This window comes from Lithobates pipiens, unplaced genomic scaffold, assembly GCF_037356315.1.
Source record: "Lithobates pipiens isolate NorthernLeopardFrog02 unplaced genomic scaffold, aLitPip1_a1.2 Scaffold_1, whole genome shotgun sequence".
Classification (NCBI taxonomy): Eukaryota; Metazoa; Chordata; class Amphibia; order Anura; family Ranidae; genus Lithobates; species Lithobates pipiens.
In genome coordinates, this window is record NW_027507685.1 from 15,369,834 (window position 1) to 15,392,096 (window position 22,263).

The 22,263-nt window shown below is 41.9% G+C and overlaps 1 protein-coding gene across 3 annotated transcripts in view; it reads right to left on the minus strand.

The window, feature by feature from the left end:
- Positions 1 to 22,263, minus strand: part of COL4A6 (collagen type IV alpha 6 chain) — a 337,569-nt gene that overhangs the window by 43,304 nt on the left and 272,002 nt on the right. For 2 of the 3 annotated variants that reach the window (XM_077478926.1, XM_077478935.1), the window contains 4 exons: positions 21,974 to 22,134; positions 21,179 to 21,358; positions 17,423 to 17,606; positions 5,493 to 5,546 (listed from right to left, as the gene is read on the minus strand). In XM_077478926.1, the coding sequence (XP_077335052.1) occupies positions 5,493 to 5,546; positions 17,423 to 17,606; positions 21,179 to 21,358; positions 21,974 to 22,134 (579 nt within the window). The remainder of the gene's footprint in view (positions 1 to 5,492; positions 5,547 to 17,422; positions 17,607 to 21,178; positions 21,359 to 21,973; positions 22,135 to 22,263) is intronic. The other variant, XM_077478944.1, reaches the window with a different exon arrangement.

The window sequence follows — 22,263 nt, forward strand, 5'->3', positions numbered from 1 at the left end:
CTTTACAATCATTTAAACGTCTGTCCTGCAGACCCAACAGGAAGTGAGGGATTATCTTTCTAATATGAGGGAAATGCCCTCTTAGTTATCACGAGAACATGTGTTCATATTAGAAGATTTCCCCTCCTATTCCTGTTCTGGTGGCAACTAAAAATTTTAGCTTTACACTGACTTTCACTCTTGGTAACATTGTTGATCGGGAAAATTAGAGAGCGTAAGACCCCATACACACTATTCGATTTTCTGCAGATTTTGTCTTCAGATAACTAAATTACGTCATCACGTTCTGAAAGATCGGATTTTTCGATCAAACTTAGTCCGACCGTGTGTATGCAACAGTTTTGGACAAGATCCGACGGACAAAATCCGACGGACAAAATCCGACGGACAAAATCCGACGGATTTGGTTGTCGAAATCTCTGACTGTGTGTACAGGGGCTAAGAGTTTTAATTTGTATGCAATCAGGCAGGCCCTTGCACTACATGGTTTTGGTAAATCCGAAGACAAACATCTGCAGAAAATCGAATAGTGTGTATGGGGTCTTACGCTCTCTAATTTTGACCTTAGGTATATGCAAGATAGAGTTAATTTTTAAGTCAAAGAATAAAATGATTTGTTCAGGAAGACATATAATAATTCATATTTAAGAGTTCATTTAAATTTTTTTTCTAGGTTTTAAACTCCTGTGAAAAGTCTTTTACTATCCTCATTGTAACCCTAGAATATCTAACTTGCCAATTTTCTCTTTTATATTTAAGGATAACATATGCATAAGAGGTATGTTGTCAGAACTGTATTAGAAAATAGTTTAGGAATAATATCAAAAGATTATTTTGGGCTCAAACACTTTAGTCTGTATCCTGGGCAGTAAGTGAACCATGGGCTTTCTGAAAAGAAGAAAAGCATATCTTAAAGACAAGCCATAACCCTTATATTGTTGAAAATACCTTTTATTTCCCAGAGGCTCATTTTGGCTCTTCTAGTTTATTACAACTTTTTATAACAGCAAAGTATAAGTGCACCTTAAAATGGTAGTGACTTAAAGAATAACTCCATTAAGTCCTGTCATCATTTGAAATGGCACTGTATGGCCTCTATACTACTGCAGAGAATCCCCCCCCTCCCCCCCCACACACACACACTTTCCTGCATGCTCGAATAAGGGTCTGGTATAGATTTTTTTTTTGTTGACATGGGGTTCCACTTAAAATCCATAGCAGACCAGATGGGCCTTGTATGGACTGGGGGGACCCACACAATTTTTTTTTCAAAATTTTTAATTACCGCCATACTTTTGTTTACATTTTAGCTCTCATTGGGGAAGCCGGCTAACAGTTGATGAATCATCGGTTGTTAGAGCGGAGTTCCATCCAAAAGTGGAACTTCTGCTTATCTGATTCCTCCCCCCCTCTGGTGCCACACCTGGCACCTTTCGGGGGGGGGGGGGGGGCGCACCCTGTCCCCACTTCCAGGAGACTGGCGGATTACGTTAGCAGCTCGGCCCCATCCTCTGCCCTCCCCTTTTGCCGGGTCAGTGAGAGAGCGCAATGGCGGTGACAGCACTCAAACAGCTGATGTAAACATCAGCTGCGGTGCCGACATCACTGGACTCCAGGACAAGTAAGTATCCTAATGGTAAAAGTCAGCAGCTGCAGTATGTATAGCTGCTGACTTTTAATGTTTAAAGGGGCAAGCTGAACTCCGCTTTAAGGACGCGGCTGCCAGCTTCTCAGTCTGCTCCTTAACAACCAGCTATTCTTCACACAGAATTTTAATCGGTTGTTCAATCGATTGTTTTTCGACCGGTTCTAATTTAAATCATTCTGAAAATTTGGAATTTGTTAGAAAACAAATATACAAAACAAAATCAAACAAATTTCAACGAAATTCGTTACTATGTAATTCGGAGATTCAGATACATCTGAAACCCTGAATAACCCTTAATAACCAAAAATTTGTCTGAGTTTACATTCGGAACGAAAAACAAATGTCACATGTCAAGTAAAGAGTGAGAGTCACTTTAAAGTATGACAAACACAGAACGCAAATTATTCTGACTGCTTAGTTTAGGAGATCAGCCAAATACCTCATCCAAAAACAGCAGGACTGGAGTTCTTCTTTAAGTTTACCAGTATTTAGCCTTGCATTTTACTTCTGGCAATGTGCTCAATTGCCAGCAGAATTTACTGGATATGCAACAGACCTGAAACAAGACTCAAAGACCTGAATTCTGTTTGCATGACTATATAGGACAATGTAGGGATAAGATCTCACAAAGCATAAATGACATCTATATGATGGTATGAGAATAGCTTGCACTGTACTCATAGGTCTGTGAATCTTTGCTTCAGGTCTGATTGAGTCCGCACCATTAAACAGCAAGAGACCATGCAGCAGCTTAACAAAAACACCACTGCAGTAAAAAACAGCAGTAATGTAAACAAGAAAGTGATACTTTATATGACGCTCATGATGACAAAACAAATAGAGTGGTGGAAATTTAAGATGGTTTAATGATACATGAAAAATATGTTTACATACATTGAATTCCATGTACAAAGAAATGCACCCATAACATGGTGCCAATTTCTAACCTGGCAATCATTAATAATGACATGTTTACAAACATTTATATTCATGGTAAAATAAAGGGGTCCACCATTTTCATAGTTGGATATATATGTTAAAATAGTAGCATCTGCACGGTCAATAGTCTTTTGATCCCTAGCAGAATAGAAATGATATTGACACATATCTTGGTGAATGTGCAGCTCATACACGATATCTAGTAGCTTGATGCGTTTTGTGGCTTAATACCACTCTTCAGGAGCAGACATGTGAGATATGGATATGTGTACACTAGAAGGTATGGCGTCAAGGACCGTGGGCCACCCAAGGGCATCAGTGTCGGGAGCCGAGAGGGCATGTACAACGGCGACACTCATCACGGACAACAGTCCAGGCGGATCCGGGCCCTCTGAGCACTCCTGTGTTGGAAGGGGAATGAAACCAGTCCAGCAATGGTGTATGGCCTGGACTGTTGTCCATGATGAGTGCTGCCATTGTACATGCCCTCTCAGCTCCCAACACTGATGCCCTTGGGTGGCCCACGGTCCTTGACGCCATACCTTCTAGTGCACACATATCCATATCTCACATGTCTGCTCCTGAAGAGCGGTATTAAGCCACAAAATGCGTCAAGCTACTAGATATCGTGTATGAGCTACACACTCACCAAGATATGTGTCTATATCATTTCTATTCTGATAGGGATCAAAGACTATTGACCGTGCAGATGCTACTATTTTAACATATATATCCAACTATGAAAATGATGGACCCCTGACGAAGTTGGCAACTTGCTCCACATGTTCTAGAGCTGTAAGCATTTGTCCAGTTTTTGAAACTCTATTTTTCGCACGATCTCCAGCGTGGCGGGGATTAGAACACGTCCCAACCAAAGCTTGGCAATTCTGAATAGTGGGATTGAACTCTTCCCTCAGAAATTCAGGGCTGTTATTACTCATGTCCTCTTAGTTGCATGTAATTTAATAGCAAGACATTGGAAGTCAAATATGGCTCCTAATCTATCAGAGGTACTCCAGACCACTCAAACTCACTTTGTCTATGAGATTTTAATAGCTAGCAGAAATGGCAACAGAAAGCAGTTAGAGAGGAAATGGACAGATTGGTATAGGCCATAAGACCAACCCTCCACCAGAGTGCAGAGTGCAGTTGCTCACTTCACTTAGACCCCCTAGACCGGACAATGCCAGACCGTGAGATTTCCCATTCCCCTAACCCCCTTTTTTTATTTTTCCTCTTCCCTTCCTCACTACCTTCCCCTATCCTTTTTATTGTTTTTTTATCTTTTCTTTTCAGGGTCCTAGAATACCTTGGTATATGTTTTATGATTACAGATCTTAGATTTGAACTCTAGATGGTTTATTACTTACTGAACAGCATGTTGATACAGTATATGTTATAGAGGATGGTTAGAGCTTCCTATAAAGTATAAAGTTCAAAGTTCATTGCTCACTGTATGTTGAGGTAATGGAGGCGCTTTCCTTGTAACACAGAATGTCAACATATGCCCTTTGGGGCAATTTGATGGTCTTAAAGGACCACCCTTTTCAGTTATTGTTTTATCCTTATGTTTTTCCTTCTTGTTTTACTGTTACATGTATCTTGTAAAATTTTTCAATAAAAAAATAATTGGAAAAAAAAAATAAAATGGTGGACCCCTTTATTTTAGCATGAATATAAATGTTTGTAAACATGTTATTATTATTAACGATTGCCGGGTTAGAAACATTTTAGGTGTTAGGTGCATTTCTTTGTACATGGAATTCAATGTATGTAAACATGTTTTTTATGTGTCATTAAACCATCTTAATTTTACACCACTCTATTCATTTTGTCATCACGAGCTTCATATAAAGTCCCACTTTCTTGTTTGCATCACTGCTGTTTTTTTATTGCCGTGGTTTTTTTGCTGTCAGAATGACAGGAATGGAGGCACATGACTATACCCAGTCATGGCTTCATTTAAAGTCCCAATTTCCCCAATCCCCCTCGTTTTAGCATGCAGCCGCTTAGACAGGCAGCTTTCCATTTAAATTCACACCAGTCTTCTCTAGACACGCCATCACAAAAACAGACTTTTATCACAGCCAGGGCACAAGTAACTGTAAAAAAAAGGTCTGCTATAATTAACATTTAATTGTTTTAATTCTCCAAATGACTGTTATATTTTTGTTATTAGTTCAGATGCTTTTCAGCACAGTTACCTATATAGCCATTTACAAAAATGCCTTAAATGCATTATATTATGAGTGTTAGCAATTATTCACCTAGAAATTAATTGTGCAGCTATGATGACACAACACATACACAATACAGTAATGCAATGACCCAAGTAATGAGTTATAAGCAGGCTCGTAGTTATAATTCTAAAAATGATCCTTTGTGATAATGAGATAACATTGTGAGTTCAATGCTACAAGCATCTTTTTTTATTGAAATAAAATGCCCAAAAGACGATTAAAGGAGAACTACAGGAATGGAAGAAATAATCATTATATTTAATAAATAGTTGGCTACTGAAAAGTCCACTGCATATTTTATTTGTAAAATGTGAATTCAAGATTCCAATTTCTAACACATTTACTGTCGGCAGTGACTAAAGTCATTCAAGTGGAATGCGGAACATTTTTGTGCCGAGAATACTTTGGGGTTCTAGGGTTTAATTTTATTGAATGCTACATTTTGCCTGTTTGTTCTCCTTTAATTAGAATGTTTTTGAATTTTTTTTGTCTGTATATGCATGATGAAATAGTTACTCATCCACGAACACATTACTAAAATGACTGTCATGCTGTGTTTCAATGAGCAGATGTGGCATGCATGCGAATCCAGAGATTCTACCCAGCAAGAGGAGATCACTTGGATCTCATAGTTGCTCATTGACCTCTAGGAGCTATCCTCTCACCTCCCTTTGTGACTAAGTCTCCATTACCAACATTGTCCCCGCAGCAGCAGTCACCTATACCAGTTAAGCAAAGGAGGACAGGTTAGACACAGGTCAGAGGAATCCACAAGAAAGAAAGCCTTTGGCAGCACAATTATATTCACAATGCATTATGGTGATGGTTTCATTTTCTCTTGTAAAAAAAGTTAATTTAGCAATCATGTTGAAGATGTCTCCATTTTAGTAAACCTTCTTGCAAGCACCTACAAAAATATTGAATGGCTAGAAACATATATTTTATTGTATTACCCTGTAATAAAATGTGGGTAATAAGATATGGGTATCTGCACAAGTTAAAAAATGTTCCCCCATTTATTGGAACACATCACACCTGAACTAGATCTAAAACTACACGTTAACCTGCAATTAATGCTGAATGGATGGGGCATTCTTCTTAGTACCGGCCACGCTCAGTGGAACAAAGTAGCAGGATACAGGCAAGGAAAAAGATGTATACTTCATGTGTTTTTACTTTTGGGCTCGTCTTCGCATTTATTGTGTAGACCAGGGGTCTCCAAACTGTGGCACGGGGGCCAGATGCGGCCCTTTACTTGCCGTTATCCGGCCCTTCGGGCTCTTTTCCTTCTACTAATACAAGACACTATTCCTTCCACTGACATCAACAATGGGGCACCATTTCTCCCATTGACGCTAATGATGGGGCACTATTTCTCCCATTGACGCCAATGATGGGGCACTATTTCTACCATTGACGCTAATGATGGGGCACTATTTCTCCCATTGACCTCAACGATGGGGTACTATTCCTCAAACTGACACTAACAATGTGGCACTATTATTCCCACTGACACCAACAATGGAGCACTAATTCTCCCACTGATGCCAACAATGAGGCAATATTCCTCCCACTGACACCAATGATGGGGCACTATTCTTCAAACTGACACCGATGATGGGGCCCAATTTTCCCACTGACACCAATGATGGGGCACTATTCCTCCCACTGACACCAATGATGGGACACTATTCTTCAAACTGACACCGATGATGGTGCCCAATTTTCCCACTGACACCAATGATGGGGCACTATTCCTCCCACTGACACTAATGATGAGGCACTATTTCTCCAACTGACACCAATGATGGGGCACTATTAATCATAATGACAGCAGCATTAGGACACTATTCCTCCCCCTAATACCAAAGATGCATTGTTTAATCCCACTTACCCCAGGATAATTTCTACTTCCAATGGCCACAGTCCATCCCCGTAAAGTCCCGCGGACCGTAAACTGGCCAATTGTTTAGAACGTTTGGAGACCCCTGGTGTAGACCACTAATCTTTAATTAAAATTATGTGTAAATATGAAACACTTACAATGGACATTTTTCATTTGCTTCCTTTTGGTTTACAAAATATATCACAGAAAGTATTTCATAAGGCTTCATCGTGATTATGTCATTAGCTACAACATATGTCATATCGTTTTAGCCCTTGTACACACGGTCGGACATTCTACCAACCAAATTCATTGGATTTTGTCCGACGGATTTTGTCCGACGGATTGTGTCCGAAACTGTTGCATACACACGGTCGGACGAAGTTGTCGAAAAATCCGATCGTTCAGAACGTGATGACGTTATTTTGATCTGAGCATGCTTGGCACTTTGTCCAATCGGAATTCTCTACACATGATCGGAGTATGTCCGATCGGACCAGTTTGTAGGAAAATATTTCCAACAAGTTGGAAAATTGGGTCCGAGGGATATTCCGATGGAAACAGTCCGATGCATACCACACACAGTCGAATTATCCGACAAAACAGTCCGATAGGACACATTCCGTCGGAATCTCCGACCGTGTGTACAAGGGCTAAGGCAATGGTATATGCTGTAGGCATATATTGTGAAAATATGTTGTGGGTCTTGTTTTACATTTTGCACTTTAGTCCATCAAATTAAATGAACTACAGCTATGTGACCTCACCCCAAAAAAGTGACTTTCGCTTGTCTGTCCTACACTTCAATACTTACTTTCCATTAAAATACTATTATCACATCACCATCTTAGTGAATATATTTGGCTGTTTCCACATGTTAAATATGCACAAAGCAGAAAACTGAAAATAATATATTAAACAAGCAAAAGTTGAGGAAAAATAAAGCTGTATTAAACTTTTTTTTTATAACTGAAATACAGAAAACAGAGAGGCAGAAATCACAGCAGGCCCTCAGAGAGTGTTTCGTGTTGGAATGGATCCCTTATCAGTAATCCTTGTGGGTGTCCTCTGGAGACCTTTTCCAGCTGTTTTAGTGTCACCAAGAATATTGTTACATAACACAGATTATCCTAACAAAGCTGATTGAAAAGACAAAAAGACTGTTCATCACCTGCAAACTGACATAGAACAAATTTAATGTAATACACAAAAAGCACATATATATATATATATATATATATATATATATATATATATATACACACACACAGTGATGGAAAAAGTATTTGATCCCCTGCTGATTTTGTGCATTTGCCCACTGACAAAGAAATGATCAGTCTATAGTTGTAATGGTAGGTTTATTTTAACAGTGAGATACAGAATAACAACAAAAGAAAATCCAGAAAAACACATTTAAAAAAAACGTTATCAATTGATTTGGATATTAACCACTTGACCACTGGGCACTTAAACACCCTTAATAACCAGACCAATTTTCAGCTTTCGGTGCTCTCGCATTTTGAATGACAATTACTCAGTCATGCAACACTGGACCTATATGAAATTTTTGTCCTTTTTTTCACACAAATAGAGCTTTCTTTTGGTGGTATTTAATCACCGCTGGGTTTTTTTTTTTTTGTGCTATAAAAGAAAAAATACCGAAAATTCTGTAAAAAAACGAATTTTTCTTTGTTTCTGTTAGAAAATTTAGCAGATTAGAAATTTTTTCTTCATAAATTTTGGCCAAAATTTATACTACTACATATCTTTGGTAAAAATAAGTACAAATTGGTGGATATTATTTGGTCTTTGTGAAAGTTATAGAGTCCACAAGCTATGGTGCCAATATCTGAAAATTGATCACACCTGAAGGACTGACGGCCTATTTCAATTCTTGAGACCCTAACATGCCAGAAAAGTACAAATACCCCCCAAATGACCCCTTTTTGGAAAGAAGACATTCCAAGGTATTTAGTAAGAGGCATGATGAGTTTTTTGAAGTTGTCATTTTTTCCCACAATTCTTTGCAAAATCAAGATTCTTTTTACTTTTTTTTTTTTTTTCACAAAATTGTCATATTATCAGGTTATTTCTCACACACAGCATATGCATACCACAAATTACACCCCAAAACACATTCTGCTATTACTCCCGAGTATGGTGATACCACATGTGTGAGACTTTTACACAGCGTGGCCACATACAGAGGCCCAACATGCAGGGAGCGCCATCAGGCGTTCTGGAGCACCCAGGACAATTCTGACATTTCTCTCCTACATGTAAAAATCATCATTTATTTGCTAGAAAATTACATAGAACTCCAAAACATTATATATGTTTTTTTAGCAAACACCCTGGAGAATACAATGGTGGTCTTTGCAACTTTTTATCTCGCACGGTATTTGCGCAGTAATTTTTCGAATGCTTTTTTTTGGAAAAAAAACTGTTTTGTGCTTAAAAAAAAAAAAAAACACAGTAAAGTTAGCCCAATTTTTGCATAATGTGAAAGATGAAGTTACGCTGAGTAAATAGATACCCAACATGTCACTCTTCAAAATTGCACACGCTCGTGGAATGGCGGCAAACGTCGCTACTTAAAAATCCCCATAGGCGACGATTTACATTTTTTTTACTGGTTATATGTTTTGAGTTACAGAGGAGGTCTAGGGCTAGAATTATTTCTCTCGCTCTAACGTTCGCAGCGATACCTCACATGTGTGGTTTGAACACCGTTTTCATATGTGGGCGGGACTTACGCATGCGTTCGCTTCTGCATGCGAGCACATGGGGACAGGGGCGCTTTAAAAAAAACATTTTTTTTTTATTGTTCATTTTACTTTATTTATTTTAGTTTGACATTTTTTTCCCCAAAAATAATTTTTTTGATCACTTTTATTCCTATTACAAGGAATGTAAACATCCCTTGTAATAGGAATATGGCATGACAGGTCCTCTTTACAGTGAGATGTGGGGTCAATAAGACCCACATCTCACCTCTAAGCTGGGAAGCCTGAAAAAAAAAAAGATTCTGGCTTTGATCGTATTAGCGATTCGGTAGAAGCACCGGAGGGCGGAGGGCGGCGGGAGATGTCTATGGCTGGGTATTGCAGGGTATCACCGACTATGGCTGGGTATCTCAGAGCATGGTGTTGCAGAGTACTGCGTTGCAGAGCATTGCAGGGTATTGGCGGGTGTTGCAGAGCATTGCAGAGTGTTGCAGGGTATTGGGGGGTGTTGCAGAGCATTGCAGAGTGTTGCAGGGTATCGGCGGGGGTTGCAGAGCATTGCAGAGTGTTGCAGGGTATCGGCGGGGGTTGCAGAGCATTGCAGAGTGTTGCAGGGTATCGGCGGGGGTTGCAGAGCATTGCAGAGTGTTGCAGGGTATCGGCGGGGGTTGCAGATCATTGCAGAGTGTTGCAGGGTATCGGCGGGGGTTGCAGAGCATTGCAGAGTGTTGCAGGGTATTGGCGGGTGTTGCAGAGTGTTGCAGGGTATTGCAGAGCGTTGCGGAGTGTTGCAGGGCATTGCGGAGTGTTGCAGGGCATTGCGGAGTGTTGCAGGGCATTGCGGAGTGTTGCAGGGCATTGCAGAGTGTTGCAGGGCATTGCAGAGTGTTGCAGGGCATTGCAGAGTGTTGCAGGGCATTGCAGAGTGTTGCAGGGCAATGCAGAGTGTTGCAGGGCATTGCAGAGTATTTGCAGGGAATTGCAGAGTATTTGCAGGGAATTGCAGAGTAATGCAGAGTATTTGCAGGGAATTGCAGAGTAATGCAGAGTATTTGCAGGGAATTGCAGAGTAATGCAGAGTATTTGCAGGGAATTGCAGAGTAATGCAGAGTATTTGCAGGGAATTGCAGAGTAATGCAGAGTATTTGCAGGGAATTGCAGAGTGTTTGCAGGGATTTGAGGGGTTAATTTTCGGTGAGCAGCGATGTGGGCACTGCAGATGCAGCCCACATCGCTGCTGACACCGATCTCTCCCCCCTCCGCTGTACCGATCGGTACAGAGAGGGGGAGGGAGGAACCGGCGTCATAACATGACGCCGGCTTGTTTACAAGTGATCACTCCGTCATTTGACGGAGCGATCACGTGGTAAACGGCCGCGATGAGCGGCCGTTTACCGTGATTCGTGATGCGCCGGGTCCACTGGACCCAGCGGTCACGGATGCTCTCGTGTGCGCGCCCCAGGGGGCGCGCGTAGAGCAGAATTCTAGGAGGCCGTTAATTAACGGCCTCTTAGAGTTAAACAACCGCCCTGATGCCGTTAATCGGCAATGGGCGGTTGTTAAGTGGTTAATGAGTGAAATAAGTAGTTGACCCCTCCTCAAAACATGACTTAGTACTTGGTGGCAAAACCCTTGCTGGCAATCCCAGAGGTCAGGCGCTTCTTGTAGTTGGCAACCAGGTTTGCACACATCTCAGGAGGGAATTTGTCCCACTCCTCTTTGCAGATGTTGTCCAAGTCGTTAAGGTTTTGAGGGTGATGTTTGGTAACTTGAACCTTCAGCTCCCTCTACATATTTTCTATGGGATTAAGGTCTGGAGACTGGCTAGGCCACTCCAGGACCTTAATGTGCTTCTTCTTGAGCCACTCCTTTGTTGCCTTGGCCGTGTGTTTTGGGTTATTGTCATGCTGGAATACCCATCCATGACCCAATTTCAATGCCCTGGCTGAGGGAAGGAGGTTCTCACCCAAGATTTGACTGTACATGGCCCTGTCCACTGTCTCTTTGATGCAGTGAAGTTGTGCTTCCCCCTTAGCAGAAAAATATACCCCCAAAGCATAATGTTTCCACCTCCATGTTTGATGGTGGGGATGGTATTCTTGGGGTCATAGGCAGAATTCCTCCTCCTCCAAACATGTCGAGTTGAGTTGATGCCAAAGAGCTCTATTTTGATCTCATCTGACCACAACACTTTCACCAAGTTCTTCCCTGAATCATTCAGATGTTCATTAGCGAGCTTCAGATGGGCCTGTACATGTGCTTTCTTGAGCAGGGGGACAATGCAGGAGCTCTGCAGGATTTCAGTCCTTCATGGCGTAGTGTGTTACCAATTGTTTTCATGGTGACTATGGTGCCAGCTGCCTTGAGATCATTGACAAGATTCTCCCGTGTAGTTCTGGGCTAATTCCTCACCGTTCTCATTATGAGATCTTGCATGGAGCCCCAGACCAAGGGAGATTGATAGTTATTTTGTGTTTCTTCCATTTGTCAATAATCGCACCAACTGTTGTCACCTTCTCATCAAACTACTTGGCGATGGTCTTGTAGCCCATGCCAGCCTTGTGTAGGTCTACACTCTTGTCCCTGGCCATGGTGGATAGATTGGAATCTGACTGATTGATTGTTTCTGTTGACAGATGCCTTCTATACAGGTAACAAGCTGAGAATTGGAGCACTCCCTTTAAGGGAGTGCTCCTAATCTCAGCTTGTTACCTGTATAGAAGATACCTGGGAGCCATAAATCTTGCTGATTGATAGGGGATCAAATACATTTTTCACTCATTAAAATACAAGTCAATTTATAACTTTTTGAAATGTGTTTTTCTGGATATTTTTGTTATTCTGACTCTCACTGTTAAAATAAACCTACTATAAAGATTACAGACTGATCATTTCTTTGTCAGTGGGCAAACGTACCAAATCAACAGGGGATCAAATACTTTTTTCCCCCACACTGTATATACAGTAGCACCCTCACATTTGTTGTAAATATTTTATTATAACTTTTCATGTGACAACTCTGAAGAAATGACAGTTTGCTACAATGTAAAGTAGTGAGTGTAAAGCTTGTATAACAGTGTAAATCTGCTGTCCCCTCAAAATAACTCGACACACACAGCCATTAATGTCTAAACCGCTGGCAACAAAGGTGAGTACACCCCTAAGTGAAATTGGGCCCAAAGTGTCAATATTTTGTGTGGCCACCATTATTTTCCAGGGCTGCCTTAGCCCTCTTGGGCATGGAGTTCACCAGATCTAATCAGATTGCCATGGGAGTCCTCTTCCACTCCTCTATGATGACATTGCAAAGCCGGTGGATGTTAGAGACCTTGCGCTTCTCCACCTTTCGTTTGAGGATGCCCCACAGATGCTCAATAGGGTTTAGGTCTGGAGACATGCTTTGCCAGTCCATCACCTTTACCCTCAGCTTCTGAAGCAAGGCAGTGGTCATCTTGGAGCTATGTTTGGGATTGTTATGATGTTGGATCATGCTCTGCTTCAGTATGTCACAGTACATGTTGGCATTCATGGTTCCCTCAATGAACTGTAGCTCCCCAGTGCTGGCAGCACTCATGCAGCCCCAGACCATGACACTCCCACCACCATGCATGACTGTAGGCAAGACTCACTTGTCTTTGTACTCCTCACCTGGTTGCTGCCACACACGCTTGACACCATCTGAACCAAATAAGTTTATCTTGGTCTCATCAGACCACAGGACATGGTTCCAGTAATCCATGTCTTAAGTCTGCTTGTCTTCAGCAAACTGTTTGTGGGCTTTCTTGTGCATCATCTTTAGAAGAGGCTTCCTTCAGGAACGACAGCCATGCAGACCAATTTGATGCAGTGTGTGGCGTATGGTCTGAGCACTGTCAGGCTGACCCCCCCCACCCCATCAACCTCTGCAGCAATACTGGCAGCATTCATATGTCTATTTCCCAAAGACAGCCTCTGGATATGACACTGAGCATGTGCACTCAACTTCTTTGGTTGACCATGACAAGACCTGTTCTGAGTGAAACCTGTCCTGTTAAACCACCGTATAGTCTTGACCACCGTGCTGCAGCTCAGTTTCAGGGTCTTAGCAATCTTCTTATAGCCTAGGACATCTTTAAGTAGAGCAAAAACATTTTTCAGATCATCAGAGAGTTCTTTGCCATGAGGTGCCATGTTGAACTTTGAGTGACCAGTATGAGAGAGTGAGAGCGATAACAAAAAATTTAACACACCTGCTCCCAATTTACACCTGAGACCTTGTAACACTAACGAGTCACATGAGACCGGGGAGGGAAAATGGCTAATTGGGCCTAATTTGGACATTTTCACTTAGGGGTGTACTGACTTTTGTTGCCAGATGTTTAGACAATAATGGCTGTGTGTGGAGTTGCTTTGAGGGGACAGCAAATTTACACTGTTATACAAGCTGTACACCAGGGGTGTCCAAACTTTTTTCAAAGAGGGCCGGATTTGATGAAGTGAACATGCCTGAGGGCCGACCATTTTGCCTGACATTCTTTGAACCATTGAAAATTCGGTCTAAGTGTGTCCATCCGAGCGCTAATACACAGCCCAACAAGAATTCTCTTGCCTTTGTCGCACTCGTTCCCAACACACAGACGAATGCTCTGCACTTTAGGGGGCACCGTTAATTTTTAATGGTACCCCACACATTGGAAAATGTAGGGTGCTTTTGGTGCAGTGCAATTAAAAAAAAAAAAAATTGGGAACTTCTTTCCCTGCATTTTTGTGAGTAGGGAAGTCCATTGAAATTAATGGGCTGCCCTACACACAGTACGCAGCCACACAGATGTTGCATTTACGGGCTTAAAACAGGTGGTGAGGAGGCAACATAATGCCTCTTTACCGCCATTAAAATGCCTCTGAAAAGAGATCTGTGCATGGATTGCTTTTCAGAGGAGCAGCAGTCCTGGCTAATATCACACACAAGCCCTACAAAAGCAGTTTTGATGGTATAAGAATGGGGGGGGGGGGGGTCCCGGATTAAAAGTAACATACACACAGACACATGCACACACATGCAGACATACATACAGACAAATGCACGCCACACACACATACAGACACATGCATACAGATACATACAGACATACATGCACACATATACAGACATACATACAAACACACACACATACAGACATACATACAGACACATGCATACACATACTTACAGACATATACAAACATACATACAGACACATGCGCACACACACACACACACACACACACACACACACACACACATACATACATACAGACACTTGTGCACACACAGATACAGACATACATGCACACACATACAGACACATGTGCACACATACACATACATGCACACACACACAGACATACATACAGACACATGTGCACACACACACACATACAGACATGAATGCACATACAGACACATGTGCACACACATACATACAGACACATGTGCACACACACACACACATACAGACACATGTGCACACACATGTGCACACAGACAGACACATGTGCACACACACATACAGACAAGTGCACACACACATACAGACACATGTACACACACACACATACAGACATACATGCACACATACATACATACACACACATGAATAAAGACATTTTTAACACTAATTTAGCTTGCAGCATAGTACAGTACCTTTGCAGCTTCCTCATTCAGCCGGGTACTGCACTGTAGGGGGAGGCAGAGAGCACAGCACACTTCCCTGCACTTTACTTTCACTTTTGAAGCTCACGGAGCTTCTCACAGTGCAGGGGATCGGCTGATCTGACAGCCCTGATCCCGCAGCACAATAAATTGAGAAAGACCAGACGGGCCGTTCAAAACCGGCCCGCGGGCCGGACTTTGGACATGCCTGCTGTACACTCACTACTTTACATTGTAGCAAAGTGTAATTTCTTCAGTGTTGTCACATGAAAATATATAATAAAATATTTACAAAAATGTGAGGGGTGTACTCACTTTTGTGAGATACTGTATATAGATAAAAAAACTCACATACATAAACAATTCTCAAAGGGATGTTGGCATTCGAACATTGCAGAGAAGTAGCACCTTAGTGCACTTCATGATAAACACAAATAAGCCGATGTTTATTAAGAGTACACCACATCACAAGTTTATTCCAACACCAAGGCCATGTGTACATTCTTTTCATTGGAACAATATTTTGCATATACAGTATAAGTCATCTGCTAGCATCAATAAAATACAAGTTATGGGAAAAAATACAGTATATCTAACACATATCTGTATATACTTGTACAATGATACTGTAATATGAAAGAAAATATTTTAGTTATGTAACAAAAAAGCTGTGAAAAATGTATCATCCCAGCCTACTTTAGTCCTGTTGGATCATTTATTATGTCCCTAAATGCACAGGAAGAATATTATGAACCAGAAAAACTCCTATCAATGAATAAGCATTGTGGAGATGCGACCCCATGTCACAGGTGCATATGTGCAGTGTATGCATGATTTTGGCAGGAATACTAATTGCACACCTGTGGACTGGATTCATAAACATCCCAGGAAGAGAAGTCAGTGCTCAGACTTGGAGACAGCTCCGCCCGGCAGACAGGAAGTCTGGCCTAGGAGGTCGGGAGGGTTCCAGTAGGAGACGGCTCCAGGAGAAAGAGACAGGAGGTCTCAGAGTCTAAACCCTTGTACACACGGTCGGACATTCCGACAAAGAAATCCGTCGGATTTTGTCCGACGGATTTTGTCTGAAACTTGTGTTGCATACACACGGTCGGACAAAGTTGTCGGAAAATCCGATCGTACGTAACGTGATGACGTTATTTCGTTACAATGGGACTACGTTCGGGCTAGTAGCCAATAGCTTTGGTCTAGGAATTTGATCTGAGCATGTGTGGCACTTTGTCCGATCGGAATTCTCTACACACATCGGATCGGATCATGTTGTCGGAAAGTTTTATAGCCCAGCTCTAAAACTTTGTCCGTCGGATATTCCGACGGAAACAGTCCGATGGAGCCCACACACAGTCGGATTATCCGACAACACGGTCCGATCGGACATTTCCCGTCGGAATGTCCGACCGTGTGTACAAGGGCTTAGACTGCAGGTGGCAGTCTGTGTGTACGTATGTAGCAGGCAGATGTAGCCTGTGACCAAAACATCACAAATCTGACAGTGAGTAAGCCAGGAGGCTATCGTTTGGTTATACGGTGATGGTGGAACCCCCTGCGAGGGAAGATTACTGTTTGTTTGAACTTTTTTGCTACAGTTAAATGAAAGTGGGCTGCCATGCCCTAAAGTGTAGTCTGGAGTGGCAAGTTTCTGGAAAACTGTATGCACCACTTGAACCTGATCACCCCGGATCGTCACAGCATGCATTGTACATTTTTAACATGCTGCAAAAATAAAACAAAATGGCAGCTAAAAGATTTATGAACTATCAAAATTCCTGATGGAGGATGATCAGACATATGGATTGTGGATTTGTATTTACCAGTGTAGGCCAGCTGTAATGGTTCAATGGTTGATTAGTGAGTCCCTCTACTAACACAGGCGAACAGCTAAACGATTGAGGGGGGTGGGGGAAGGGGGTGGGACCAGGAAAAAGGGCCACCCAACTGAAAATAAAGTACTCTTGTAGAAATCAGGGAGGAGATCCTCACATTAGCTAGGTCTTCTTTAGGAAATGTGTGCTATAAGGCTTTGGCCCAACTGCCCGCATGCTGGTTCTGACAGTAGAGGGTGCTCATCTGGCTGCAGATTCCCAGCTACTTCTGCCTCATTAGGTGTGACTCAGAGAGTTGTGGGAAATGTTAAAGGGGCCTGCGTCTGCATCTGAACATGGTGAGTATGAGCCCTCGGCTACAACATCAATCAGTTAAAGCATATATATATATATATATATATATATACACATTCTAAATAAGGATGTAAAGGACTAAGGAAAACAAAATATAAAATACTCCCAGAATACTTACCAGGTGGTCCTATATCACCTGGCCGCCCATCTTGTCCCGGTAGCCCAGGATCACCAGGAAGACCACGAGAGCCAGGTAAACCTGGAAAGCCAACACCAGGAAGCCCGCTTTCTCCACGACGACCTTTTTGGCCTAAGGGGCCTGGGAAACCCTTCTCACCAGGATTACCAGCTCCACCTTCACCCTAAGGTTTAAAGTATAGAAGAAAATAGAAATAGAGGTCCTCAGTGCACATGTAGCTCTATATAAATTTCAAAATGTATGCATAGAAATTCATATTACAGTGAGGTAAAAAAAAGTATTTGATCCCCTGCTGATTTTGTACATTTGCCCATTGACAAAGAAATGATCAGTCTATAATTTTAATGGTAGGTTTATTTCAACAATGAGAGACAGAATAACAACAAAATATCCAGAAAAACGCATTTCAAAAAAGTTATACATTCATTTTAATTTAATGAGCGAAATAAATATTTGATCCCCTATCAATCAGCAAGATTTCTGGCTCCCAGGTGTCTTCTATACAGGTAACAAGCTAAGATTAGGGGCACTCCCTTAAAGGGAGTGCTCCTAATCTCAGTTTATTACCTGTAGAAAAGGCACCTGTTAACAGAAGCAATCAAACAGTCAGATTCCAATCTCTCCACCATGGCCAAGACCAAAGGCCTGTCCAAGGATGTCAGGGACAAGATTGTAGACCTACACAAGGCTGGAATGAGCTACAAGAGCATCGCCAAGCAGCTTGGTGAGAGGGTGACAACAGTTGGTGCTATTATTCGCAAATGGAAGAAACATAACTGTCAATTTCCCTCAGAGGCTCCATGCAAGATCTCACCTTGTGGAGTTTCAATAATAAAGATCATGGTGAAGAACCAGCCCAGAACTACACGGGAGAATCTTGTCAATGATCTCAAGGCAGCTGGGACCAAAGTCACCAAGAAAACAATTGGTGACACACTACGCCACAAAGGACTGAAATCCTACAGCGCCCGCAAGGTCCCCCTGCTCAAGAAAGCACATGTACAGGCCCGTCTGAAGTCTGCTAATGAACATCTGAATGATTCAGAGGAGAACTGGGTGAAAGTGTTGTGGTCAGATGAGACCAAAATCGAGCTCTTTGGCTCAACTCAACTCGCCGTGTTTGGAAAAGGAGGAATGCTGCCTATGACCCCAAGAACACGTTCCCCACTGTCAAACATGGGGGTGGAAACATTATGCTTTGGGGGTGTTTTTCTGCTAAGGGGGGAGCACAACTTCACCGCATCAAAGAGACAGTGGACAGGGCCATGTACAGTCAAAACTTGGGTGAGAACCTCCTTCCCTCAGCCAGGGCACTGAAAATGGGTCGTGGATGGGTATTCCAGCATGACAATGACCCAAAACACACCGCCAAGGCAGTAAAGGAGTCGCTCAAGAATAAGCACGTTAAGGTCCTAGAGTGCCCTAGCCAGTCTCCAGACCTTAAATCCATAGAAAATATGTGGAGGGAGCTGAAGGTTCAAGTTACCAAACGTCATCCTCGAAACCTTAATGACTTGGAGAGGATCTGCAAAGAGGAGTGGGACAAAATCACTCCTGAGATGTGTGAAAATCTGGTGGCCAACCAAAGGAAACGTCTGACCTCTGTGATTGCCAACAAGGGTTTTGCGAGGGGTCAAATTCTTATTTCACTCAATAAAATGCAAATCAGCTGATAACTTTTTTTAAATGCGTTTTTCTGGAAATGTATGTTGTTATTCTGTCTCTCACTGTTAAAATAAACCTACCATTAAAATTATTGATGGATCATTTCTTTTTCAGTGCGCAAACGTACCTAGGTAGGAACAAAAGTTAGGCGAATGATAAATATTGAAAACTTTGAAACTCTTGCTGCAAATATACAGCCTCAGTGTTGTGCCTGGATATTTATATTCTATCTGCCTTTACTGACCTGGCCACAGCAGAAGATTCAAAGGTGATTGTGAGGGTAAAAACGCACTAATTGCCAATACTATTCACACAAACAAAAATAAATTAGACCATGTCATTTTTAGCTTTGAGCGCTTGAGATTGATATAACTGAACCTAATTTGCAAAAATTCTTTCCTTTTTTTGAAGGTCTCTAATGCCGCGTACACACGATCAGATTGTCCGGCGTACTTAGTCCGCTGAAACGCATTTCAGCGGACAATTTGATCGTGTGTGGGCTTCAGCGGACTTTTCCAGCGTGAAGTCCGGCGCACTAATGCCGCATACACACGAGCGGACTGTATGGCGTACTTAGTCCGTCGAAACACATTTCAGCGGACAATCCGCTCGTGTGTGGGCTTCAGCTGACTTTTTCAGCGTGCAGTCCGGCGTACTAAGAATTTCGGATTTTTCGAAATTCTGTCCGTCGTACTTTGGTTTCAGCGGACAATCCGCTCATCAGTATGCTAGTTCGACGGACTAAGAATGGCGCATGCCCAGAAAGGATTTACACGGCGGAAGGGTGCTTTGCTGTGTCTTGGACTTCCTATTTCTAGTCCCGTCGTACGTGCTGTACACGTCATCGCGCAAGCTTTCGACGGACTGTTTGTGCATCCGTGTGTGGTCAAGTCCGTTCAGTCGAAAGTATGACGGACTGTCCGTCGGATTGTATGACGAACTAAGTACGCCATACAGTCCGCTCGTGTGTACCCGGCATAAGAAAGTATTTTTGCACTCCAATCTTCCCGTCGGACTTGGGTTTCAGCGGACAATACGTTCGTCAGTATGCTAGTACGGCGGACTAAGAATGACGCATGCTCAGAAGCAAGTACGAAAAAGGAAGCTATTGGCTACTGGCTATTGAACTTCCTTTTTCTAGTCCCGTCGTACATGCTGTACGTCATCGCGCTAGCAAACGCCAGACTTTCTGTGTGTCCGTGTGTGTCCAAGTCCGTTCGGTAGAAAGTCCATCGGATTGTATGTCAGATTGTATGTCGGACTAGGTACGCCAGACAATTCGATTGTGTGTACGCGGCATAACTGGTCCACTTCTCACTATTTTTCCTACACTTCAAATATTTAGGTTTTTTTATAGCTGATATTGTTGAAAACAAAAGAAACCTGTCTGGGGTATTGCATGACATATAGTTATCCTTTTTTCCCTATATCCTTACCTAACATACATGAAAGTGTTTGCTATGGACTGCACCTACTTAAAAAAAAAAAGTTTTAGAACCTATACCTTACTTTGAAAGTGTATGGTAAAGAAGCTTATTGTGTGTCAGTGACCATGAATACATCACTGGATAAAACATTTTAAAATGTATTAGTCCAGTGCAAATTGTTTAAAGTTTTAAAAAAATAATCTGAAATATGAGTAAAGTTGGACAAATTAGAGTGGCGTGCTGCAGTAGCCGATTTCTACATCAATCTAAATACTAGCAATGAGCAAAATGTAATTCTGAAATAAAGAAGTCTTACTATATTAGGATTCTAGTGGCTATCACTTCCGCCCAGCAGCACTAAGTTTGCCAGTTCTCCTTGTGCCTGCGTGGGTTTCCTCCAGGTACTCTGCTTTCCTCCCACACACCACAGACATATAAGTAGGTTAATGTGCTCCTGTATAAAGTGGCCCTAGTATATTGGAGTATGAATGTGACCTTAGACTGTAACCTCCTTGAGGGCAAAGACCTTTGTAAACGTACAATATACTGTATATGTCAAGCGTTGCATAAATTGTTTGTGCTATATAAGTACCTATTATAAATAATAAAATAGGAGAGCTAATCATCTGAATGTGAAACTTACAGGGGGTCCTTTACGACCTGGCAAACCTGGGAGACCATCTCTTCCCGCCCTTCCAGGAAGTCCAGGGGCTCCTCTAAGTCCTACAGCTCCAGGATCTCCGCGAACTCCACGACCCGATGGGTAGACCGGTTCACCTTTTTCTCCTTTCGATCCTGGAATACCAGCACCTCCAGAAGAGCCCTACACAGAAGAAAAGCAAAAAAAAAACATTACTATTTTTTCAACTTCACTTATGGTTTGTGATATTTAATTGGAAATATCTCTAATTGTTAGTCCGATTGTTAAGGCATTATTATACTTCTAAATTAAATGTAAATTTCACTAGTTTATAAGGCAAAGTTTTGACCCTAAAGCCCCATACACACTATCAGATTATCTGCTGAGTTTTTCCTTCAGATTTACCAAAACCATGTAGTAGAAGGGCCTGCCTCATTGCATACACATTGAAACTCCTAAGGTTTGTCCTCATATTATATGGTTTTGGTAAATCTGAAGGAAAAACTCAGCAGATAATCTGATAGTGTGTACGGGGCTTTACACAACCCCCATCCACAACAAAACAACACAGAACTTTAGTATTTCTAGTAGTTAATTACAACCACTTAACAAGAGACAGTATTATAAACCTACAGCAAATAAGTCAAATGGCTGCCAACTGTTGAGCATCTCAAATGCAAAAGAGGCAATTTACACATTTTTAAAGCAAATACTTTAATACATTTGTTTTTCACTATAAGATCCAACAGTATATCAAACTATTATCAACTCAAACAAAAAAATTACAAAGTTACTTACAGGAGATCCAGGTGGGCCTGGTGAACCCCTCCTTCCTGGGTCTCCACTAGGTCCTGTAAATCCTGGAAAACCATTGCTTCCTGGTGGACCTGGGGGTCCAGGTGGTCCGACCCTTCCACGATTATTATCTATGCCTCCACATGCACAGTCACCACCATCACCTAAGAGGACATATAAGTACCAAAATTATCATGTCTTAAATTGTGAAATATGAAATATGGCCTCTAAAATGTGTGCAGCAGAACTCACAGTTTCCTCTTAGTTACCCTACAAAGTCCCACAACTATCTA